Source organism: Oryx dammah, unplaced genomic scaffold, assembly GCF_014754425.2.
Source record: "Oryx dammah isolate SB20612 unplaced genomic scaffold, SCBI_Odam_1.1 HiC_scaffold_25, whole genome shotgun sequence".
NCBI classification, from domain to species: domain Eukaryota; kingdom Metazoa; phylum Chordata; class Mammalia; order Artiodactyla; family Bovidae; genus Oryx; species Oryx dammah.
The window spans coordinates 60,970,047-60,990,269 of record NW_024070209.1 but is presented as its reverse complement, the minus strand read 5'-3'; the positions used below and the strand labels follow the sequence as shown (position 1 = coordinate 60,990,269).

At 40.5% G+C, this 20,223-nt stretch overlaps 1 protein-coding gene across 1 annotated transcript in view; it reads left to right on the top strand.

Moving 5' to 3' along the window:
• Positions 1-20,223, top strand: part of LOC120851330 (WD repeat containing planar cell polarity effector) — a 211,973-nt gene that overhangs the window by 71,718 nt on the left and 120,032 nt on the right. Inside the window, exon 9 of the mRNA XM_040224029.1 lies at positions 9,602-10,211. Coding sequence (XP_040079963.1) covers positions 9,602-10,211 — 610 coding nt within the window. The remainder of the gene's footprint in view (positions 1-9,601; positions 10,212-20,223) is intronic.

Sequence of the window (20,223 nt, the reverse complement as noted above, 5' to 3'; positions counted from 1 at the left end):
AAGAGTCTTCTCCAACACCACGGTTCAAAAGTATCAGTTCTTTGGTGCTCAGCTTTCCTTATAGTCCATCTCTCACGTCCATACATGACTACTGGAAAAACCATAGCCTTGACTAGATGGACCTCTGTTGACAAAGTAATGTCTCTGCTTTTTAATATGCTGTCTAGGTTGGTCATAAGGAGTAAGCGTCTTTTAATTTCATGGCTGCAGTCCACGAAAATCACATCTGCAGTGATTTTGGAGCCCCCAAAAATAAAGTCTCTCACTGTTACCACTGTTTCCCCATCTATTTGCCATGAAGTGATGGGACCAGATGCCATGATCTTAGTTTTCTGAATGTTGAGCTTAAAGCCAGCTTTTTCACTCTCCTCTTTCACTTTCATCAAGAGGCTTTTTAGTTCCCCTTCACTTTCTGCCATAAGGGTGGTGTCATCTGCATATCTGAGGTTATTGATATTTCTCCCAGCAATTTTGATTCCAGCTTGTGCTTCCTTCAGCCCAGCATTTCTCATGATATACTCTGCATATAAGTTAAATAAGCAGGGTGACAATATACAGCCTTGACATCCTCCTTTTCCTATTTGGAACCAGTCTGTTGTTCCATGTCCAGTTCTAACTGTTGCTTCCTGACCTGCATACAGATTTCTCAAGAGGCAGGTCAGGTGGTCTGGCATTCCCATCTCTTTCAGAATTTTCCACAGTTTATTGTGATCCACACAGTCAAAGGCATTGGCATAGCCAATAAAGCAGAAGCAGATGTTTTTCTGAAACTCTCGTGCTTTTTTGATGATCCAGTGGATGTTGGCAACTTGATCTCTGGTTCCTCTGCCTTTTCTAAAACCAGCTTGAACATCGGGAAGTTCACAGTTCATGTATTGATGAACCCTGCCTTGGAGAATTTTGAGCATTAGTTTACTAGTGTGTTAGATGAGTGCAATTGTGCAGTAGTTTGAGCGTTCTTTGGTATTACCTTCCTTAGGGACTGGAATGAAAACTGACCTTTTCCAATACTGTGGCCACTGCTGAGTTTCCAGATGTGCTGGCATATTGAGTGCAGCACTTTCACAGCATCATCTTTCGGGATTTGAAATAGCTCAACTGGAATTCCATCACCTCCACTAGCTTTGTATGTAATGATGCTTTCTAAGGCCCACTTGACTTCACATTCCAGGATGTCTGGCTCTAGGTGAGTGATCACGCCATCGTGATTATCTGGGTTGTGAAGATCTTTTTTGTACATTTCTTCTGTGTATTCCAGCTACCTCTTCTTAATATCTTCTGCTTTTGTTAGGTTCATATCATTTCTGTCCTTTATTGAGCCCATCTTTGCATGAAATGTTCCCTTGGTATCTGTAATTTTCTTGAAGAGATCTAGTCTTTCCCATTCTATTGTTTTCCTCTATTTCTTTGCACTGATCACTGAGGAAGGCTTTCTTATCTCTCCTTGCTATTCTTTGGAACTCTGCATTCAAATGGGTATATATTTCCTTTTCTTGTTTGCTTTTGGCGTCTCTTCTCTTCACAATTATTTCTAAGGCCTCCTCAGACAGCCATTTTGCTTTTTTTGCATTTCTATTTTGGGGGATGGTCTTGATCCCTGTCTCCTGTACAGTGTCATGAACCTCATTCCATAGTTCATCAGGCAGTCTGTCTATCAGATCTAGTCCCTTAAATCTATTTGTCATTTCCACTCTATAATAAGGGATTTCATTAAAATCATACCTGAATGGTCTAGTGGTTTTCCCTACTTTCTTCAATTTCAGTCTGAATTTGGCAATAAGGAGTCATGTCTGAGCCATAGTCAGCTCCCAGTCCTCTTTTTGCTGACTGTATAGGGCTTCTCCATCTTTCCCTGCAAGGAAGGTAATCAATCTGATTTAAGTGTTGGCCATCTGGTAATGTCCATGTGTAGAGTATTCTCTTGTGTTGTTGGAAGAGGGTGTTTGTTATGACCAGTGCATTCTCTTGGCAAAACTCTGTTAGCCTTTTACTGCTTCATTCTATATTCCAAGGCCAAATTTGCCTGTTACTCCAGGTGTTTCTTGATTTCCTACTTTTGCATTTCAGTCCCCTGTGATGAAATGGGGAAGACCATAGCCTTGATTTCTGAAAGAGATGGGAGTACCAGACCACCTAACCTGCCTCTTGAGAAATCTGTATGCAGGCCAGGAAGCAACAATTAGAACTGGACATGGAACAACAGACTGGTTCCAAATAGGAAGAGGAGGACGTCAAGGCTGTATATTGTCACCCTGCTTATTTAACTTATATGCAGAGTATATCATGAGAAATGCTGGACTGGAAGAAGCACAAGCTGGAATCAAGATTGTCGGGAAAAATATCAGTAACCTCATATATGCAGATGACACCACCCTTATGGCAGAAAGTGAAGAGGAGCTAAAAAGCCTCTTGATGAAAGTGAAAGAGGAGAGCAAAAAAGTTGTCTTAAAGCTCAACATTCAGAAAACGAAGATCGTGGCATCTGGTCCCATCACTTCATGGGAAATAGATGGGGAAACAGTGTCAGACTTTATTTTTTGGGGCTCCAAAATCACTGCAGATGGTGACTGCATCCATGAAATTAAAAGACGCTTACTCCTTGGAAGGAAAGTTATGACTAACCTAGATAGTATATTCAAAAGCAGAGACATTACTTTGCCGACTAAGGTCCGTCTAGTCAAGGCTATGGTTTTTCCAGAAATCATGTATCGATGTGAGAGTTGGATTATGAAGAAGGCTGAGCGCTGAAGAATTGATGCGTTTGAACTGTGGTGTTGGAGAAGACTCTTGAGAGTTCCTTGGACTGCAAGGAGATCCAACCAATCCATTCTGAAGGAGATCAGCCCTGGGATTTCTTTGGAAGGAATGATGCTAAAGCTGAAGCTCCAGTACTTTGGCCACCTCATGTGAAGAGTTGACTCATTGGAAAAGACTCTGATGCTGGGAGGGATTGGGGGCTGGAGGAGAAGGGGACGACTGAGGATGAGATGGCTGGATGGCATCACTGACTCGATGGACGTGAGTCTGAGTGAACTCCGGGAGATGGTGATGGACAGGGAGGCCTGGTGTGCTGCGATTCATGGGGTCGCAAAGAGTCGGACACGACTGAGCGACTGAACTGAACTGATAGCCTTGAGTGTATGGACCTTTGTGGGCAGAGTGATGTCTCTGTCTAGGTTTGTCATCGCTTTCCTGCTGAGATGCAGTCGTCTCTGATTTCATGGCTGCAGTCACTGTCCATAGTGATTTTGGAGCCAAGAAGACAAAATATGTCAGTACATGCACCTTTTCCCCTTCTATTTGCCATACAGTAATGGGGCTAGATGCCATGATGTTAGTTTTTTAATATTTAGTCTTAAGTCGGCTTTTTCACTCTCCTCCTTCACTCTCATCAAGAAGCTCTTTAGTTCCTCTTCATTTTCTCCCATTAGAGCAGTATTATTCACATATCTGAGGTTGTTGATGTTTCTTCTGCCTATTTTTATCCCAGCTTGTAACTCATCCAGCCCAACATTTCTCATGATGTGCTCAGCATATAGCTTAAACAGACAGGGTGACAGTAAACAGCCCTGTCACACTCCTTTCTCAGTCTTGAACCTGTATGCGGGTCGAGAAGCAACAGTTAAAACCCTGTATGGAACAATTCATTGCTTCAAGATCGAGAGAGTGGAATAAGTCAGGAAAAGACAAATACTCTATATTAACACAGAGTCAGACATGACTGAGCAACTGAACTGAACTGAACACTTATACATGAAATCTAATAAATAAACCAAATTAATATTACAAAACAGAAGCAGTCTTACAGATACAGAGAACAAACTAGTGGTTATCAAAGGAGAGAGAGAGAGATGGAGTGGGGGCAAAATAGAGGTAGCGCATTAAGAGAGAGGGAAATATGGCTATTATTTTACAATAACTTTCAATGGCGTATAATCTACAAAAATATTGTATCAGTATACAATATTGTTAATCAGCTATACTTCAACAGATAAATATAAAGTGTTGCTTTTTTAAAAATCAGAATTTGATATTCCATCTGACCTTGGTTGGCTTTTTAGAAATATCTGGGATTAGGAATGGAGGAGAAGAGGGGAGGTATAATGGACTTACACCTTGGGAGGTATAAGACAGACTGGGCCTTTGTGGGTGAAGAGTGTGGATTTCAGGTAAAGGATATGAGAGAAGTCATTGAAAGATAAGCTGAGGCATACTAAAATTTTTCAGAGTTTGAGCAAGTGCCAAACTCAAAGTGGTTAGGAAGACTCTACTAATATGAGACAGGGGAAAGACTGAGAAAGAAAATACAGAAGCAGAGAAAGGAAATTATTTGATTGGCTATAGTTTAAAGCTTAATTGGCTATTGTAATTGGTTATCCTTGGTATTTTGATTTTGTAACGTTGAGGCATTTATAGGTTTAGGTTTTGGTTTGCTTTCATGGGCCAGGATGGCACTAGGGATTCATCAGTTGAATGGCCTCCCTGTTTAACAGGTTTCAGAGCTGGGAAAATGCAGCTTTAGCTTAACCTCAGAATACAGTAATGAGAGGACACTGCAGGAGATAATGCTGGGATTTGCAAGGCAGATCATGTTCCTCCTTTGCTTATGGCTTCTCATCTTGTTTAGAGGAAAAGCCAAAGTCTCTGTAAGGGCCTACAAGCTACTTCACAGTCTTCCGCCTCCTCCAGTTCCCACTGTCCTTCCTTGCTCCATTTTCTGTAACCACGTTCCTCTCCCATTGTTTCTTCTTCAGACCAAGAGTGCTGCCTTAGCATGTTTGCTTCCTCTGCCTGGAGCCCTCTTCTCCAGGTGACTGCATGGCTTTACTTCTTCACTTCTTCCAGGTCAACTTTATGAGAGAGGCCTGCCCTGACTTCTCTTGCCTCCCCTTCCCATTCTTCCGAGTATTTAGGAGGTACACATACAGAATCACTAACATACTCTATGTTTGCTTGTGATTTGTTAACTTAATCTTCAGCCATTAGAGTATATGTTCTCTGAGGATGAGGACCTCACTGCTGTATCCCCACCAGTGCCAGGACCTGTGCCTGAAATGTAGCTCATACTCAAGCATTTATTAGACAAAAAAGAAAAGTGAGAGCACGAAAGTGAGTGTGAGGGAGGGAAAGAGTTGGATATGGATCCTATATGGTTTTACATACCAGGCAAGGGAATAAAACTTTAATTCATTAGTTGTATGTGTGTTAGTTGCTCAGTCATGTTCCACTCTTTGCGACCCCATGGACTCAAGCCTGCCAGGCTCCTCTGTCCATGGAATTCTCCAGGCCAGAATACTGGAGTGGGTAGCCATTCCCTTCTCCAGGGGTTCTTCCCAACCCAGGGATCAAACCCGAGTCTCCCACATTGTAGGCAGATTCTTTACCATCTGAGCCACCTGGGAAGCAAAATTGGGTAACAGTTAAAAGGTTCAAACATGGGAATGACAGCAAAAACATGTAGTTTAGGAAGATTAGTTTGTTAATAATGTTTAGGATGGATTTTTTAAAATTCACATCAACCCCCATTCCATCCCCAAGTCAGCACTATGTAACAAAGCTGTGTGCTCTTAAAAAAAAAAATGAAATAATTCAACTCTCAGTTCAGTTCAGTTCAGTTGCTAAGTCGTGTCTGACTCTTTGCAACCCCATGAATCTCAGCACGCCAGGCCTCCCTGTCCATCACCAACTCCCGGAGTTCACTCAGACTCATATCCATCGAGTCAGTGGTGCCATCCAGCCATCTCATCCTTGGTCGTCCCCTTCTCCTCCTGCCCCCAATCCCTCCCAGCATCAGAGTCTTTTCCAATGAGTTAACACTTCCCATGAGGTGGCCAAAGTACTGGAGTTTCAGCTTTAGCATCATTCCTTCCAAAGAAATCCCAGGGTTGATCTCCTTCAGAATGGACTGGTTGGATCTCTTTGCAGTCCAAGGGACTCTCAAGAGTCTTCTCCAACACCACAGTTCAAACGCGTCAATTCTTCAGCGCTCAGCCTTCTTCATAGTCCAACTCTCACATCCATACATGACTACTGGAAAAACCATAGCCTTGACTAGACGGACCTTAGTCAGCAAAGTAATATCTCTGTTTTTGAATATGCTATCTAGGTTGGTCATAACTTTCCTTCCAAGGAGTAACTGTCTTTCAATTTCATGGATGCAGTCACCATCTGCCGTGATTTTGGAGCCCCCCAAAATAAAGTTTGACACTGTTTCCACTGTTTCCTCATCTATTTCCCATGAAGTGATGGAACTGGATGCCATGGTCTTCTTTTCTGAATGTTGAGCTTTAAGCCAACTTTTTTGCTCTCCTCTTTCACTTTCATCAAGAGGCTTTTTAGTTCCTCTTCACTTTCTGCCATAAGGGTGGTGTCATCTGCATATCTGAAGTTATTGATATTTCTCCCAAGCTGATTCCAGCTTGTGCTTCTTCCAGTCCAGCATTTCTCATGATGTACTCTGCATTTCTCATGATGTACTCTGCATAGAAATTAAATAAGCAGGGTGACAATATACAGCCTTGACGTACTCCTTTTCCTATTTGGAACCAGTCTGTTGTTCCATGTCCAGTTCTAACTGTTGCTTCCTGACCTGCATACAGATTTCTCAAGAGGCAGGTCAGGTGGTCTGGTATTCCCATCTCTTTCAGAATTTTCCACAGTTTATTGTGATCCACACAGTCAAAGGCTTTGGCATAGTCAATAAAGCAGAAAGAGATGTTTTTCGGGAACTCTCTTGCTTTTTTCCGTGATCCAGCGGATGTTGGCAATTTGATCTCTGGTTCCTCTGCCTTTTCTAAAACCAGCTTGAACATCTGGAAGTTCACGGTTCACATATTACTGAAGCCTGGCTTGGAGAATTTTGAGCATTACTTTACTATCATGTGAGATGAGTGCAATTGTGCAGTAGTTTGAGCATTCTTTGGCATTGCCTTTCTGTGGGATTGGAATGAAAACTGACCTTTTCCAGTCCTGTGGCCACTGCTGAGTTTTCCAAATTTGCTGGCATATTGAGTGCAGCACTTTCACACCATCATCTTTCAGGATTTGAAAGAGCTCAACTGGAATTCCATCACCTCCACTGGCTTTGTTTGTAGTGATGCTTTCTAAGGCCCACTTGACTTCACATTCCAGGATGTCTGGCTCTAGGTGAGTGATCACACCATCATGATTATCTGGGTCGTGAAGATCTTTTTTGTACAGTTCTGCTTCTGTTAAGTCCATACCATTTCTGTCCTTTATCGAGCCCATCTTTGCATGAAATTTCCCTTGGTATCTGTAATTTTCTTGAAGAGATCTCTAGTCTTTCCCATTCTCTTGTTTTCCTCTATTTCTTTGCATTGATTGCTGAAGAAGGCTTTCTTACCTCTTGCTATTCTTTGGAACTCTGCATTGAGATGCTTATATCTTTCCTTTTCTCCTTTGCTTTTAGCTTCTCTTCTTTTCACAACTATTTGTAAGGCCTCCGCAGACAGCCAGACTGCTAAAATAATTTCCAAAATGGCTAAAAGCATATTCCTTTCCTGTATTTTTCCCCCTAGTTTGCCTAGTTTCCCTTGTTTGCCCCAGTAATGTACGTTACTGCAGTACATTGTCAAATCCTGAAACATGACCTTGGTTTAATACTATTAACTCAGATACTGGCCTTAACAGTTGGATTTCGTCAGATTTTGAACTTCTCCCAGTGCACAAACACACATGCAGAGTTCTGTGAAATTCTGTCTCTGGTAGACATGTGCTTTGTAATGTTTCTAAATCTAATTTTGAGGTTTTTAGCAGTGTTAGAAATGATCTCAGATACAATTCTCCAGATTTTTGGCCTCCCACATTTACATATGAATAAGATGAATGGCCTGCTTTATTCTTTATTTTTCTTGTTGCCTTTCCTTTCCACACTAGAAATGCTTTTCAAATTTTGCCTCACTAGTATTATAAGTCATATTACTCACCAGGTCTTTTTTTTAATATAAATTTATTTTAATTGGAGGTTAATTACTTTACAATATTGTATTGGTTTTGCCATACATCAACATGAATCCGCCACAGGTATACACGTGTTCCCCATCCTGAACCCTCCTCCCTCCCCGTATCATCCCTCTGGGTCGTAACTAGTATATTACCTTCTTATTTTTTTCTGTTGATCACTGACCTACTTAACAACCCTTCATATCTTTTCTGACAATAAAATCAGTGGTAGAAGAATCCGCCTGCCAGTGCAGGAGACACAGGTTCAATCCCTGTGTCAGCAAGATCCCCTGGAGAAGGAAATGACAACCTACTCCTAGGAAATCCCATGGACAGAGGAGCCTGGTGGGCTACAGTCCATGGGGTTGCAAAAGAGTCCTACATGACTTAGCAACTAAACAACAACAACAAAAATATTTCTACAGGAATGTTAACCGGGTTCTAAAGTTTTTTTCTTTTGCCTACCTTGCCCTGCTTGTGAGAAACATGCTCACCAGCCCAAACTCAAAGAATGAAAGTGAGGCTTTAATGATGGTCTTGCAAGATGTGGTGTCTGATGGGCAGGCACACCCAGAGTCATTACAGGGAGCATCTTATCCCTAGAATGCAAGTCCCTCTCCCTGTTCCTCTTTGGCTGAGTACCAAGGGGTAGACAATCTTCCTGGATGTCACCTAGGTTTGTTCCCTCCCTCTTTATGATCTCCTCCCACCACCCCGCCACGTCTTATTTCCTCCTTTTCTGTGTACCTATTCCAGTTCTTAGGTTTTGAATTCACCAGTAGGATGAACCTGCACAAAAATCTTAGGCATCTCACCCTCCCTTTGTTTGCCCAGACTTTCTAGTTTTGTATCCCTTATGGCTATCAGCTATTGGCTATTACATCAGCAAGTTCTCACTCAATGCTAGATGTTCTTGAAAACGGACCATTTTGGTTTTTTATTTCTTACACTACTAATTAGAAATATATTTCTGGTAAATAATTTACCAGTAATTTTAGAATCAGCAGGGGTAGTGGGTTGGAAGATGAACTGAATTGTTAAAATCCCTTATTCATCCTTTAAAAATCACACTTCTGATGTCTTTAGATAATCTGCTAGCCGTATTATTTTACCAAAAGCCCACTCTATTAGTTTCTGTACATTGTAGGAAATATTTATCTTTATGTTACTTATAGACTTTCTAAAACAAAATGCTTAAGTTAAAATTTTATAATTTAATTTCTGCATCTGTGCTCAGTATGTGCTATATTTATTTATATATGGGCTTCCCAGGTAGCTCAGTGGTAAACAGTCCACCTGCCTATGCAGGAGACTCAGGAGATAGGAGATCCATCCCTGGGTCAAGGAATATCCTCTGGAGAAAGAAATGGCAACCCATTGCAGTACTCTTGCCTGGGAAATCCCATGGACAGAGGAACCTGGCAGGCTACAGTCAGACATGACTGAGTGCACGCACACACACACACACACATTTATATATGTTCTATATGAGATATATACATACCTGCTAATATGTTGCTGATATTTAAGGTGGTAGTTGACTGTATTCAGTAGGATTCTAGATTAATATGCAGTGCTATGTGTGACAGCTGAAGAAAAACCACAGTCTATCTGAACATACTTGTTTTATTTCTTACAGGTTCTGAGTTCTGTACGTACAGAATGGGATCCACTGGATGTTCGCTTTGACACCAAACATCCTAATCAAGTGTTGACAGTGGAGTGCTCCATCAGTGTAGACAAAGAGCCCATGGCTGACAGCTGCGTCTATGAATGTGTTCGAAACAAAATCCAGTGTGTATCAGTCACCAGAATACCACTTAAGTCAAAGGCCATTAGTTGTTGCAGGAATGCTGCTGAAGACAAACTGATCCTGGGCTGTGAAGATTCTTCAATAATTCTTTATGAAACTCACCGTAGAGTGACTCTCTTAGCTCAGGCTGAACTTCTGCCTTCATTAATAAGCTGCCACCCAAGTGGGGCCATTCTGCTAGTTGGCAGTAACCAAGGGGAGCTGCAAATATTTGATATGGCTCTTTCTCCTATTAACATCCAGCTTTTGGCTGAAGACAGTTCACCTAGGGAGACTCTACAATTCAAAAAATTCTTTGATGTTTCTAGCAGTCTTGTTCAAATGCAGTGGATAGCACCTCAGGTTGTTTCTAAGAAGCTTGAAAGTGGGGACATCTATAATCTCCTCTTCCTCAGGTTTGACAGAGGACCTTTGGGTGTACTTCTGTTTAAACTTGGTAAGTCAAGGAACTTGGTGAGTAAATAAATTTTTTTATGATGACAGTATAATTAAGACAGTAAAACTGTTCCTGGAATGTAGATTTTTTTTTGTTTCTCATCCCATCAATATGCTTACATTTCAAACATTTCGTGTAGTTTTCTTAAGAAAGTTTTGTGGATGATTTTCTAAAATCTCAAGGTCCATTATATATTGAAAAAATTTGAAATTGCATTAATTTTCCATCACATGAATAAAAAGCCTGAGCTGTCCATATATGATGCTTTCCAAAATAAACTGTCTACTAAAGAAATTCCTTAAGAAATAGTACATATGAGAATATTGTTAAAGTACTTACTATGTCCATTGTAAAATTCTGTGTGTAGGGATATAATACTTTTCCTATTAAGTTATTTTAGATGAGTGTTCATTCCTTTCCAGGTTGAAAATATGTGAAACAAGTGTTTTAAAAGAAGAGGAAGGAAAATGCTTGGTTAGAATTTGCTGAAGATATTTGTATAACTTTATGTTTTTCTTTTAGATAAAAATATTCAAAAAATTATTTCAATATTAGGAAAATTGTGTATTAATGTATACTATTTCAACCAGGAGACCCTGGTTGAAATAGTATACATTAATACATAATTTTTATTTGCCTTCTATAGGTTTGCATTTTTATTTGCCTTCTATAGGTTTGCATTACCAGCTATGTCCTTAAATATATGATATTTTTTAGGCAGTTTTGATAATTTAACATTCTTGAGAGGAACTTGCTTAGGTTTTAAAAAACATGTTTCAATTAGTGCACATTATTGTCCATCCTAAAGGAGATCAGTCTTGGGTGTTCATTGGAAGGACTGATGCTGAAGCTGAAACTCCAATACTTTGGCCACCTTATGCAGAGTTGACTCCTGGAAAAGACCCTGATGCTGGGAGGGACTGGGGGCAGGAGGAGAAGGGGACGACAGAGGATGAGATGGCTGGATGGCATCACCGACTTGATGGACATGAGTTTGGGTAAACTCAGGGAGCTGGTGATGGACAGGGAGGCCTGGCGAGAGTCAGACATGACTGAGCGACTGAACTGAACTGAACTGAACTGATTGCAACCTGAAAACGTAGAAAAGTAGATACATTTCAAAACCCCTTACAGGATTTGGCTCTGTGGCACAAAGTTAAGTTTTTAAAAAACATTATAGTGTTTGTTAAATAACTGTCAGTTTACTTTTTGTTTTTAATGGATCTACTTGCCTCTTAAATAGAACGAATGAAATAAGTCTAATGAAAGTGACTTAACTTGAAAGCTATCAGGGATATAAGTGAGGCCTATGTTCTTTTCACATGAAAAAAAAAGAACCTAAATCCATTCATAACATTAGTATTATCCAAGAAAAATATGTTTGGAATCTCATTTATTATGAGATAATCCACTTCTACTTTGCCTAACTACATGTTTAATAGTGGTGTGTCTCCACGCACAACACTTATTAAAGTGGATGTTAGATGTTTTGCATATTTGTTGAAACTCTCTCCCTCTCTCTGTATATCCCAGTTACCTGTCAAACAAGAAGGCAATCTACTAACATATACCTAGCTTTTCTTCAGCCCTCCCTTGTGGGCCTACTCAAAACAGCTTTGCAAAAAGCACAGCTTTCTCTTCCTATCTCTAGCACATTTGCCTTCTTACTAAAGTAAACAGGCTCTCAGTGTAGGGATTTAGAGGGCTTCCTGCTAATTGCCAGCTTGTAAACTTAATTGGACTATCTCCCTGGGCACTGTTCCTAAATCAATTAGGCAATGAGTTGGCTGTCACCTCTTTTTCCCAAGTAGGTCTCTTGGAAGAGAATTATCCAATAGAAGTCAAGCATTCAAATGAAAAGGTGATAACTTCTGCAACTGACATTTATCATTTAAATTTTATTTTCATTATGACTTATAAGATTTATAGAATAGGGAAATTTTACAGTCTTCCAGGGTCTTTAAAAGAACAAAACATGGAGTTTCCCAGGATTTTTGAGAATGAAGTGTTTTGAGATTTTTGAGAAGATTAGTGTTTATTATATATTATTTTTCCTAGGAAGAGTAGATTCCTTGAAACAGTATATTCCAGCTAACAGATCTTTTTCTTTTTTTTTTTTTTTAAAGAAAACCCTGTTTAAAGAACAGATTTTTCTTAGGATCTGCTACTAAATACATCCAGAAATTTTAATATACTTCTTGAATTAACACAGTGCTGATTCTGGGCATCCATGTGGAATTTTCATGTATAATTCAAGTTACTGCATATATAAACAGGTAGTTTCATGTGCAGTTTCCCCACTAGGGAGCATTTATGAGATGTTTTTCATATGCTTGTTATGCAAGCCTTTGGAAATTTTGACATGAAAGGTGTAGCGTACAATTTAAGAAGCTGAGATAGATCATAGTTTAAAATAGAATGCTGTCATATGTAAACGTGTCAGTGGCTGCTGCCAATATGCTAAGATTTTTGGAGTCTGACTCTTAGAATAGGTCAGTTAGTGTAATGTTGAAGGAAAACTCTGTTGAAGGCTAGAGCTTCCATTCTAAATCCTTATAATTATCACACAAATGCCACTGGAGGTTAAAAGGCCATCACCACTGTTACTATAAGAATGTGAAAAACTAACATGTCTTCCTCAGGAGGGAGTAAGACGTGTCATCCTTCTAGGTAGAGGCAGTGTGTAATCAGAATTTCTTTACTTAACAATCATTATTCATATTTCCATATATGTAAACTGGGATTAATTTTAAAAAGAAGAGTTCCTAGTTGTATTTCTTAGATATTAAAGCTTTTCCATTCTCTTCATCACCTTTTCCAACTTCCACCGCTCTCTTTAAACTCATGTGATCAGCTTCTTGCCCTTTCAACAGAGAATCTCCCTTTTTAACAGATACTTCATTGACTTTATCTGCTCCTCACCACTCACCCAACCACTTACCTCCATGTAATAAATCTTTTCGGTTTCAATTCAGTGGGATAGGAGCCTTCCTTTTACCTATGACTAGTTCCACGCTGGATCCCACAGTATTCCCCTTGACACCTTTACTCTGTCACCTTCCCCACTCTCCCCATGAATCTTGCTACATCAGCAGGCTCAGGCCCCAGCCACACCATGAAACAAAGCAACATACATCTGTTCCTTAAAATTGTTTCCCCTCTGTTATTAATCAAATGTTCACCGTCCTTTCACAGTCAAGCTCCTAATAGAGTAGTGAACACTGAATTTCTCTGCTTCTTTGCCCCCATTCCCCATGACAGCACCACCTTCTGGCTCTTCTCTTCAAGGTTCTCCTGGAGCTGCTCTTGGAAAGGTCACCAGTGACTTCCTACTTGATACACATATTTCTCTTCAGTTACTTGATGACTTTCAGCATTTGATGGCTCCTGACCACATTACCATCAAATTCTCATTGTTCTTGCCTTCTGTGACTCTCAGTGCAACTTTTTGGCACTTTTTTATGCTCTTCTTCTGCCTCCTCATGAAAATATTCAGGCTCTCCAAGGTTCCATCTTTAGTTCCCCTCCCGTTTTATGCAAAATGAGTTTCTTTCTTTATTTTTTTAAATTATTATTAATTTTTAAATTTTAATTGAAGGCTAATTACTTTACAATATTGTAGTGGTTTTTGCCATACATTGACATGAATCAGCCATGGGTGTACATGTGTTCCCCATCCTGAACCCCCCTCCCACCTCCCTCCCCATCCCATCCCTCAGGGTCATCCCAGTGCACCAGCCCTGAGCACCCTGTCTCATGCATCAAACCAAGAGTTTATTTTTTATTTTGGTATCCTGTCTCTGACTTCAGCCTAGGCCACTGCTCTCCACCCCCACATGTTAACCTAGCCTACAGGAAACCTCCCCCTTGAGTCTGCACAATTGCCTCAGATTTATTATGTGCAAACTTGAAGTTGTCATCTTTCTCCCTGCTTCTCTTCCTATATATTCCAGTTTAAGGGATGTTATAGTTATTTAGATGGACAGAATTACAAGTTAGAAATCATCCTAGAATCCTCCCTCATTCCTAACGCCATATCCAGTCAGCAGTGAAATGCCATCAGTTCTGCCTTCTGAGGTTTTGTTCAGTCACTCAATCGTGTCTGACTCTTTTGACCCCATGAACTGCAGCATGCCAGGCTTCCCTGTCCTTTACTATCTCCTGGAGTTTGCTCAAACTCATGTCCATTGAATCGATGATGTCATCTAACCATCTCATCCTCTGTTGTCCCCTTATCCTCCTGCCCTCAATCTTTCCCAGAATCAGGGTCTTTTCCAATGAGTTGGATCTTCACATCAGGTGGCCAAAGTATTGGAGCTTCAGCATCAGCCCCTCTAGTGAATATTCTTGGTTGATTTCATTTAGGATTGACTTATTTGATCTCCTGGTTGTCCAAGGGACTCTCAAGAGTCTTTTCCAGCACTACAGTTCAAAAGCATCAATTCTTTGGTGCTCAACCTTCTTTATGGTCCAGCTCTCACATCCATACATGACTACTGGAAAAACCATAGCTTTGACTATATGGACCTTTTACCACAAAGTGATGTCTCTGCTTTTTAATACAACGTCTAGCTCTGTCATAGATTTTCTTCCAAAGAGCAGGTGTCTTTTAATTTCATAGCTGTAGTCACTGTCCACACTGATTTTGGAGCCCAAAATGGAGTCACTCTTTCAATGGTTTCCCCATCTATTTGCCATGAAGTGATGGAATTGGATGCCATGATCTTAATTTTTTGAATGTTGAGTTTTAAGCCAGCTTTTTCACTCTCCTCTTTCACTTTCATCAAGAGGCTCCTTAGTTCATCTTAGCTTTCTGCCATAAGGGTGGTATCATCTGATTGCCTGAGGTTATTGATATTTCTCCTGGAAATCTTGATTCCCACTTGAGCTTAATCCAGCCTAGCATTTCTCATGATGTACTGTGCATATAATTTAAATAAGCAAGGTGACAGTATACAGCCTTGATGTACTCCTTTCCCAATTCTGAACCAGTTGGTTGTTCCATGTCTGGTTCTAAGTGTTGCTTCTTGACCTGCATACAGATTTCTCAGGAGGCAGATAAGGTGGTCTGGTATTCCTATCTCTTTAAGGGTCTTCCACAGTTTGTTGTGATCCACAGAGTCAAAGACTTTAGTGTCATCAATAAAGCAAAAGTAGATGTTTTTCTTGAATTCTCTTGCTTTTTTTTATGATCCAGTAGATGCTGACAATTTGATCTCTGGTGCCAAATCCAGCTTGTACATCTGGAAGTTCTCAGTTAACATACTGTTGAAATCTACCTTGAAGGATTTTTAGCATTACCTTCATTAATTGCATGTGAAATGAGTGCATTTGTGCCGTAGTTTGAACATTATTTTACATTGCCATTCTTTGGGATTAGAATGAAAAATGACCTTTTCCAGTCCTGTGGCCACTGCTGAGTTTTCCAAATTTGCTAACATATTGAGTACAGCATTTTAACAGCATCTTTTAGGATTTGAAATAGCTCAACTGGAATTCCATCACCTCCACTAGCTTTCTTTGTAGTAATGCTTCCTAAGGCCTACTTGACTTCACATTCCAGGATGTCTGGCTCTAGGTAAGTGATCGTGCCATCGTGGTTACCTGGGTCATTAAGGACTTATTTGTACAATTTTCTGTATGTTTGCTACCTCTTCTTAATATCTTCTGCTTCTGCTAGGTCCATACCATTTCTCTCCTTTATTGTGCCCATCTTTGCATGGAATGTTCCTTTGGTATCTCTGATTTTCTCAAAGAGATCTCTAGTCTTTCCCATTCTATTTTTTCCCTGTATTTCTTTGCACTGTTCACTTCTGTAGGCTTTCTTATCTCTCCTTGCTGTTTTTTGGAACTCTGCATTAAGACGGATATATCTTTCCTTTTCCCTTTTGCCTTTCACTCCTTTCCCCACTGCTGGTAAGGCTTCCTCAGACAACCATGTTGCTTTTTTTGCGTTTCTTTTTCTTGCTTATGGTTTTGATCACCACCTCCTGTGCAGTGTTATGAACCCCTCTGCCTTAGTTCTTCAGGCACTCTGTCTACCAGCTCAAATCCCTTGAATCTATTTGCTACTTCCTCTGTATAATCATAAGGGATTTGGTTTAGGTCACACCTGAATGGCCTAGAGGTTTTCCCTACTTTATTCAATTTAAGTCTGAATTTGCCAATAAGGAGTTCATGATCTGAACCACAGTCAGCTCCCGGTCTTGTTTTTGCTGACTGTATAGAGCTTCTCCATCTTTGGCTGCAAAGAATGTAATCAATCTGATTTGATATTGATCATCTGGTGATGTCCATGTGTAGTGTTGTTAGAAGAGGGTATTTGCTATGACCAGTGTGTTCTTTAGGCAAACCTTGGCAAAATGAAGCCTTTGCCCTGCTTCATTTTGTACTCTTAAGGCCAAACTTGTCTGTTACTCCAGGTGTCTCTTGACTTCCTGCTTTTGCCTTCCAGTCCCCTATGATGAAAAGGACATCACTGCCTAAAACATCTCATTCTATTCAGCCTTGCTGTGATTACCTTAAATCTAGACCTTCCCTATTGTACCATGATCAAGCAGTGGCCCTCTGTCTGTAATGGTCTGCCTTCCAATCTTCCCCACCTACCGCTCAATTAATCCACTTAACTGCCACCAGAGTGCACATCTGTTCATAGATTTGGCTTCCCTGGTGGTAAAGATTCTGCCTGCATTGCAGGAGACCCTGGTGATCCCTGGGTCAGGAAGATGCCCTGAAGAAGTGATTGGCTCTCCACTCCAGTATTCTCCTTGGAGAATTCCATGGGCACAGAAACCTGGTAGGCTACAGTCCATGGGGTTGCAAAGAGTTGGACGTGACTGAGTGACTGACACTTTCACTTTTCTCTTTTCTGCAGCTTGAAATCCTTCAGTAGTTAATAAGCCCTGTCTGTCTCCCAGGCTTCATCTCTCAGCTCTGCTGCCTTAGGAGCTTCCCAATCACAGCATGTACTCTCACACTCCTCTTTCCATAGTGTGATTATTCCATCTACTTAAGAGTGCTCCAACAATGTGCTTATAACACCTGCAAAGTTAGGAAAAGGTTAAATGTCCAAGTGGTGATATTAAACAAATTAAAGCTAACTTCTTCTCTCTCATAGGATTTTGAAAATCATGGGCAATATTACGTATGTATCTGTCACTTCATCTAAACAGCAAGTAATATGATTTTTCTCTCAGAACCTTTGTAACAAGTATGTGTTCTTTAAAAGAGTTATTTTTAATAAGTTATTTAAAGTTTACTTTACCAGCGTGGTAATTGGTGGCCATTTATTGCCGGAGGAAAATGTCAGGTACTTTATTAGATGCCTAGTCATCTTAAAACTGGATCTCGTGTCATTTGAGATGGATTGCTGTTCCAGACAGCATTCTGCTTTCTTCATACAAAGATGATGACAGATTTTTAAATCTAGTTTTTCAAGTGTAATTTACAAATAAATTATACCTATTTTAAATGTATAGATCAATGAGTTTTGGCAAATATGTATATCCTCATGATTACCAGAGACTGTTGGAGGGCACAAAGCATTGTGTGCCCGAGGAACCAGGAGAAAGGAGAAATGACCCCACAAAGGCTGAGCCAGACCTACCTATGAGTGATGCTGGGTCTCCTGCAGAAATGTGTATCAACAGTGGCCTGCTGTGTGGTCCTGGGAGGGGCGTGTTGGCAAAAGTCCATTTGGAGGTCACATTTAGCCCTAACAGAGTCTGTAGTCTCAGGATAGGGTCACCTCAGGCCAAACAACTAATGGGATTGCGGGGACACAGCCCCACCCATCAGTAGAAAATTGGATTAAAAATTTACTGAACATGACCCTGCCCAGCAGTCCAAGACCAAGTTTTCCCCACAGTCAGTCTCTCCCATTCAGAAGAGATTCTGACAATGCCAAAGAATGTTCACACTACCACACAGTTGCACTCATCTCACACGCTAGCAGAGTAATACTCAAAATTCTCCAAGCTAGGCTTCAACAGTACATGAACCGAGAACGTCCAGATGTTCAACCTGGATTTAGAAAAGGCAGAGGAACCAGAGATCAAATTGCCAACATCCATTGGATCATTGAAAAGGCAAGAGAGTTCCAGAAAAACATCTACTTCTTCTTTATTGACTATGCCAAAGCCTTTGACTATATGGATCACAACAAATTGTGGAAAATTCTTAAGAGATGGGAATACCAGACCACCTGACCTGCCACCTGAGAAGTCTGGTTTTCAGCCCCATGTACTAGGGGGGAAGAAGTACAAATATTCATGACATAGAATATTACATACCAATTTAAATTGGCTTTTAAAGATTATCATCTTCAATTACTAATGATTATTCAGCTTACTTCACTCACTCAGTCATATCTTTAAGACCCCATGGACTGCAGTACGCCAGGCTTCCCTGTCCATCACCAACTCCCGGAGCTTACTCAAACTCATGTCCATCGAGTCGGTGATATCTTATCCTCTGTCGTCCCCTTCTCCCGCCTTCAATCTTTCCCAGCATTAGAGTCTTTTCTAAGAAGTCAATTCTTTGCATCAGGTGGCCAAAGTATTGGAGTTTCAGCTTCAACATCAGTCCTTCCAGTGAATATTCAGGACTGATTTCCTTTAGGATGGACTGGTTTGATCTCCTTGCAGTCCAAGGGACTCTCGAGTCTTCTCCAACACCACAGTTCAAAAGCATCAATTTTTTGGCATGCAGCTTTCTTTATAGTCCAACTCTCCCATCCATACACGACTACTGAAAAAACCAATAGTCTGTGAATCAAGGTAAATTGGACATGGTCAAGCAGGAGATGACAAGAGTGAACATCAACATCTTGGGAAACTAAAATGGAACAGGAATGAGTGTAATTCAGATAACCATTACGTCTACTATTATGGGCAAGAATCCCTTAGAAGAGATGAAGTAACCCTCACAGTCAACTAAAGAGTCTGAAATGCAATACTTGGGTGCAACCTCAAAAATGACAGAATGATCTTGGTTCGTTTCCAAGGCAAATCATACAGTATCCCAGCAATCCAAGTCTGTGCCCCAACCAGTAATGCCGAAGAAGCTGAAGCTGAATGATTTCTATGAAGACCTACAAGACCTTCTGGAATGAATACCAAAAAAAAAAGATGTCCTTTTCAGTGTGGGGGGTTGGAGTGCAAAAGTAGGAACTCAAGAGAGACCTGGAGGAATAAGCAAGTTTGGCCTTGGAGTATAAAATGAAGCAGCACAAAGACTAACAGAGTTTTGCCGAGAGAATGAAGTGGTCATAGCAAACACCCTCTTCCAGCAACCCAAGAAACAACTTTACACATGAACATCATCAGATGGTCAATACAGAAATCACATTGATATATTCTTTGTAGTTGAAGATGGAGAAGCTCTATAGAGTAGGCAAAACAAGACCTCAAGCTGACTGTGGCTCAGATCATCAGTTCCTTATCGCAAAATTCAGGTAAGACAAATCCCTTATGGTTACACAGCGGAGGTGGCGAATACATTCAAGGGATTAGATCTGATAGAGTGCCTCAGGAACTACAGACAGAGGTTTGTAACATTGTATGGTGGCAGTGACCAAAACCATCCTAATGAAAAGGAAATGCAAGAAGGCAAAGTGATTGTCTGAGGAGGCCTTACAAATAGCTGATAAGAGAAGTGAAAGGCAAAGGAGAAAAGGGAAAGATATACCCATCTGAATGCAAAGTTCCAAAGAATAGCAGTGAGGGAAAGGAAAGCCTTCTTAAGTGAATAAAGCAAAGAACTAGAGAAAAACAATAGAATTGCAAAGACTAGAGATCTCTTCCAGAAAATTGGAGATACCGAGGGAACATTCCATGCAAATATGGGCACAGTAAAAGAAAATGGCAAGGACCTAAGAGAAGCAGAAGATAAGAAGAGGTGCCAAGAATATACAGAAGAACTATACAAAAAAGATCTTAATGACCCAGATAACCACAATGTTTGGTCACTCACCTAGAGCCAGACATCCTGCAACGTGAAGTTAAGTGGGCCT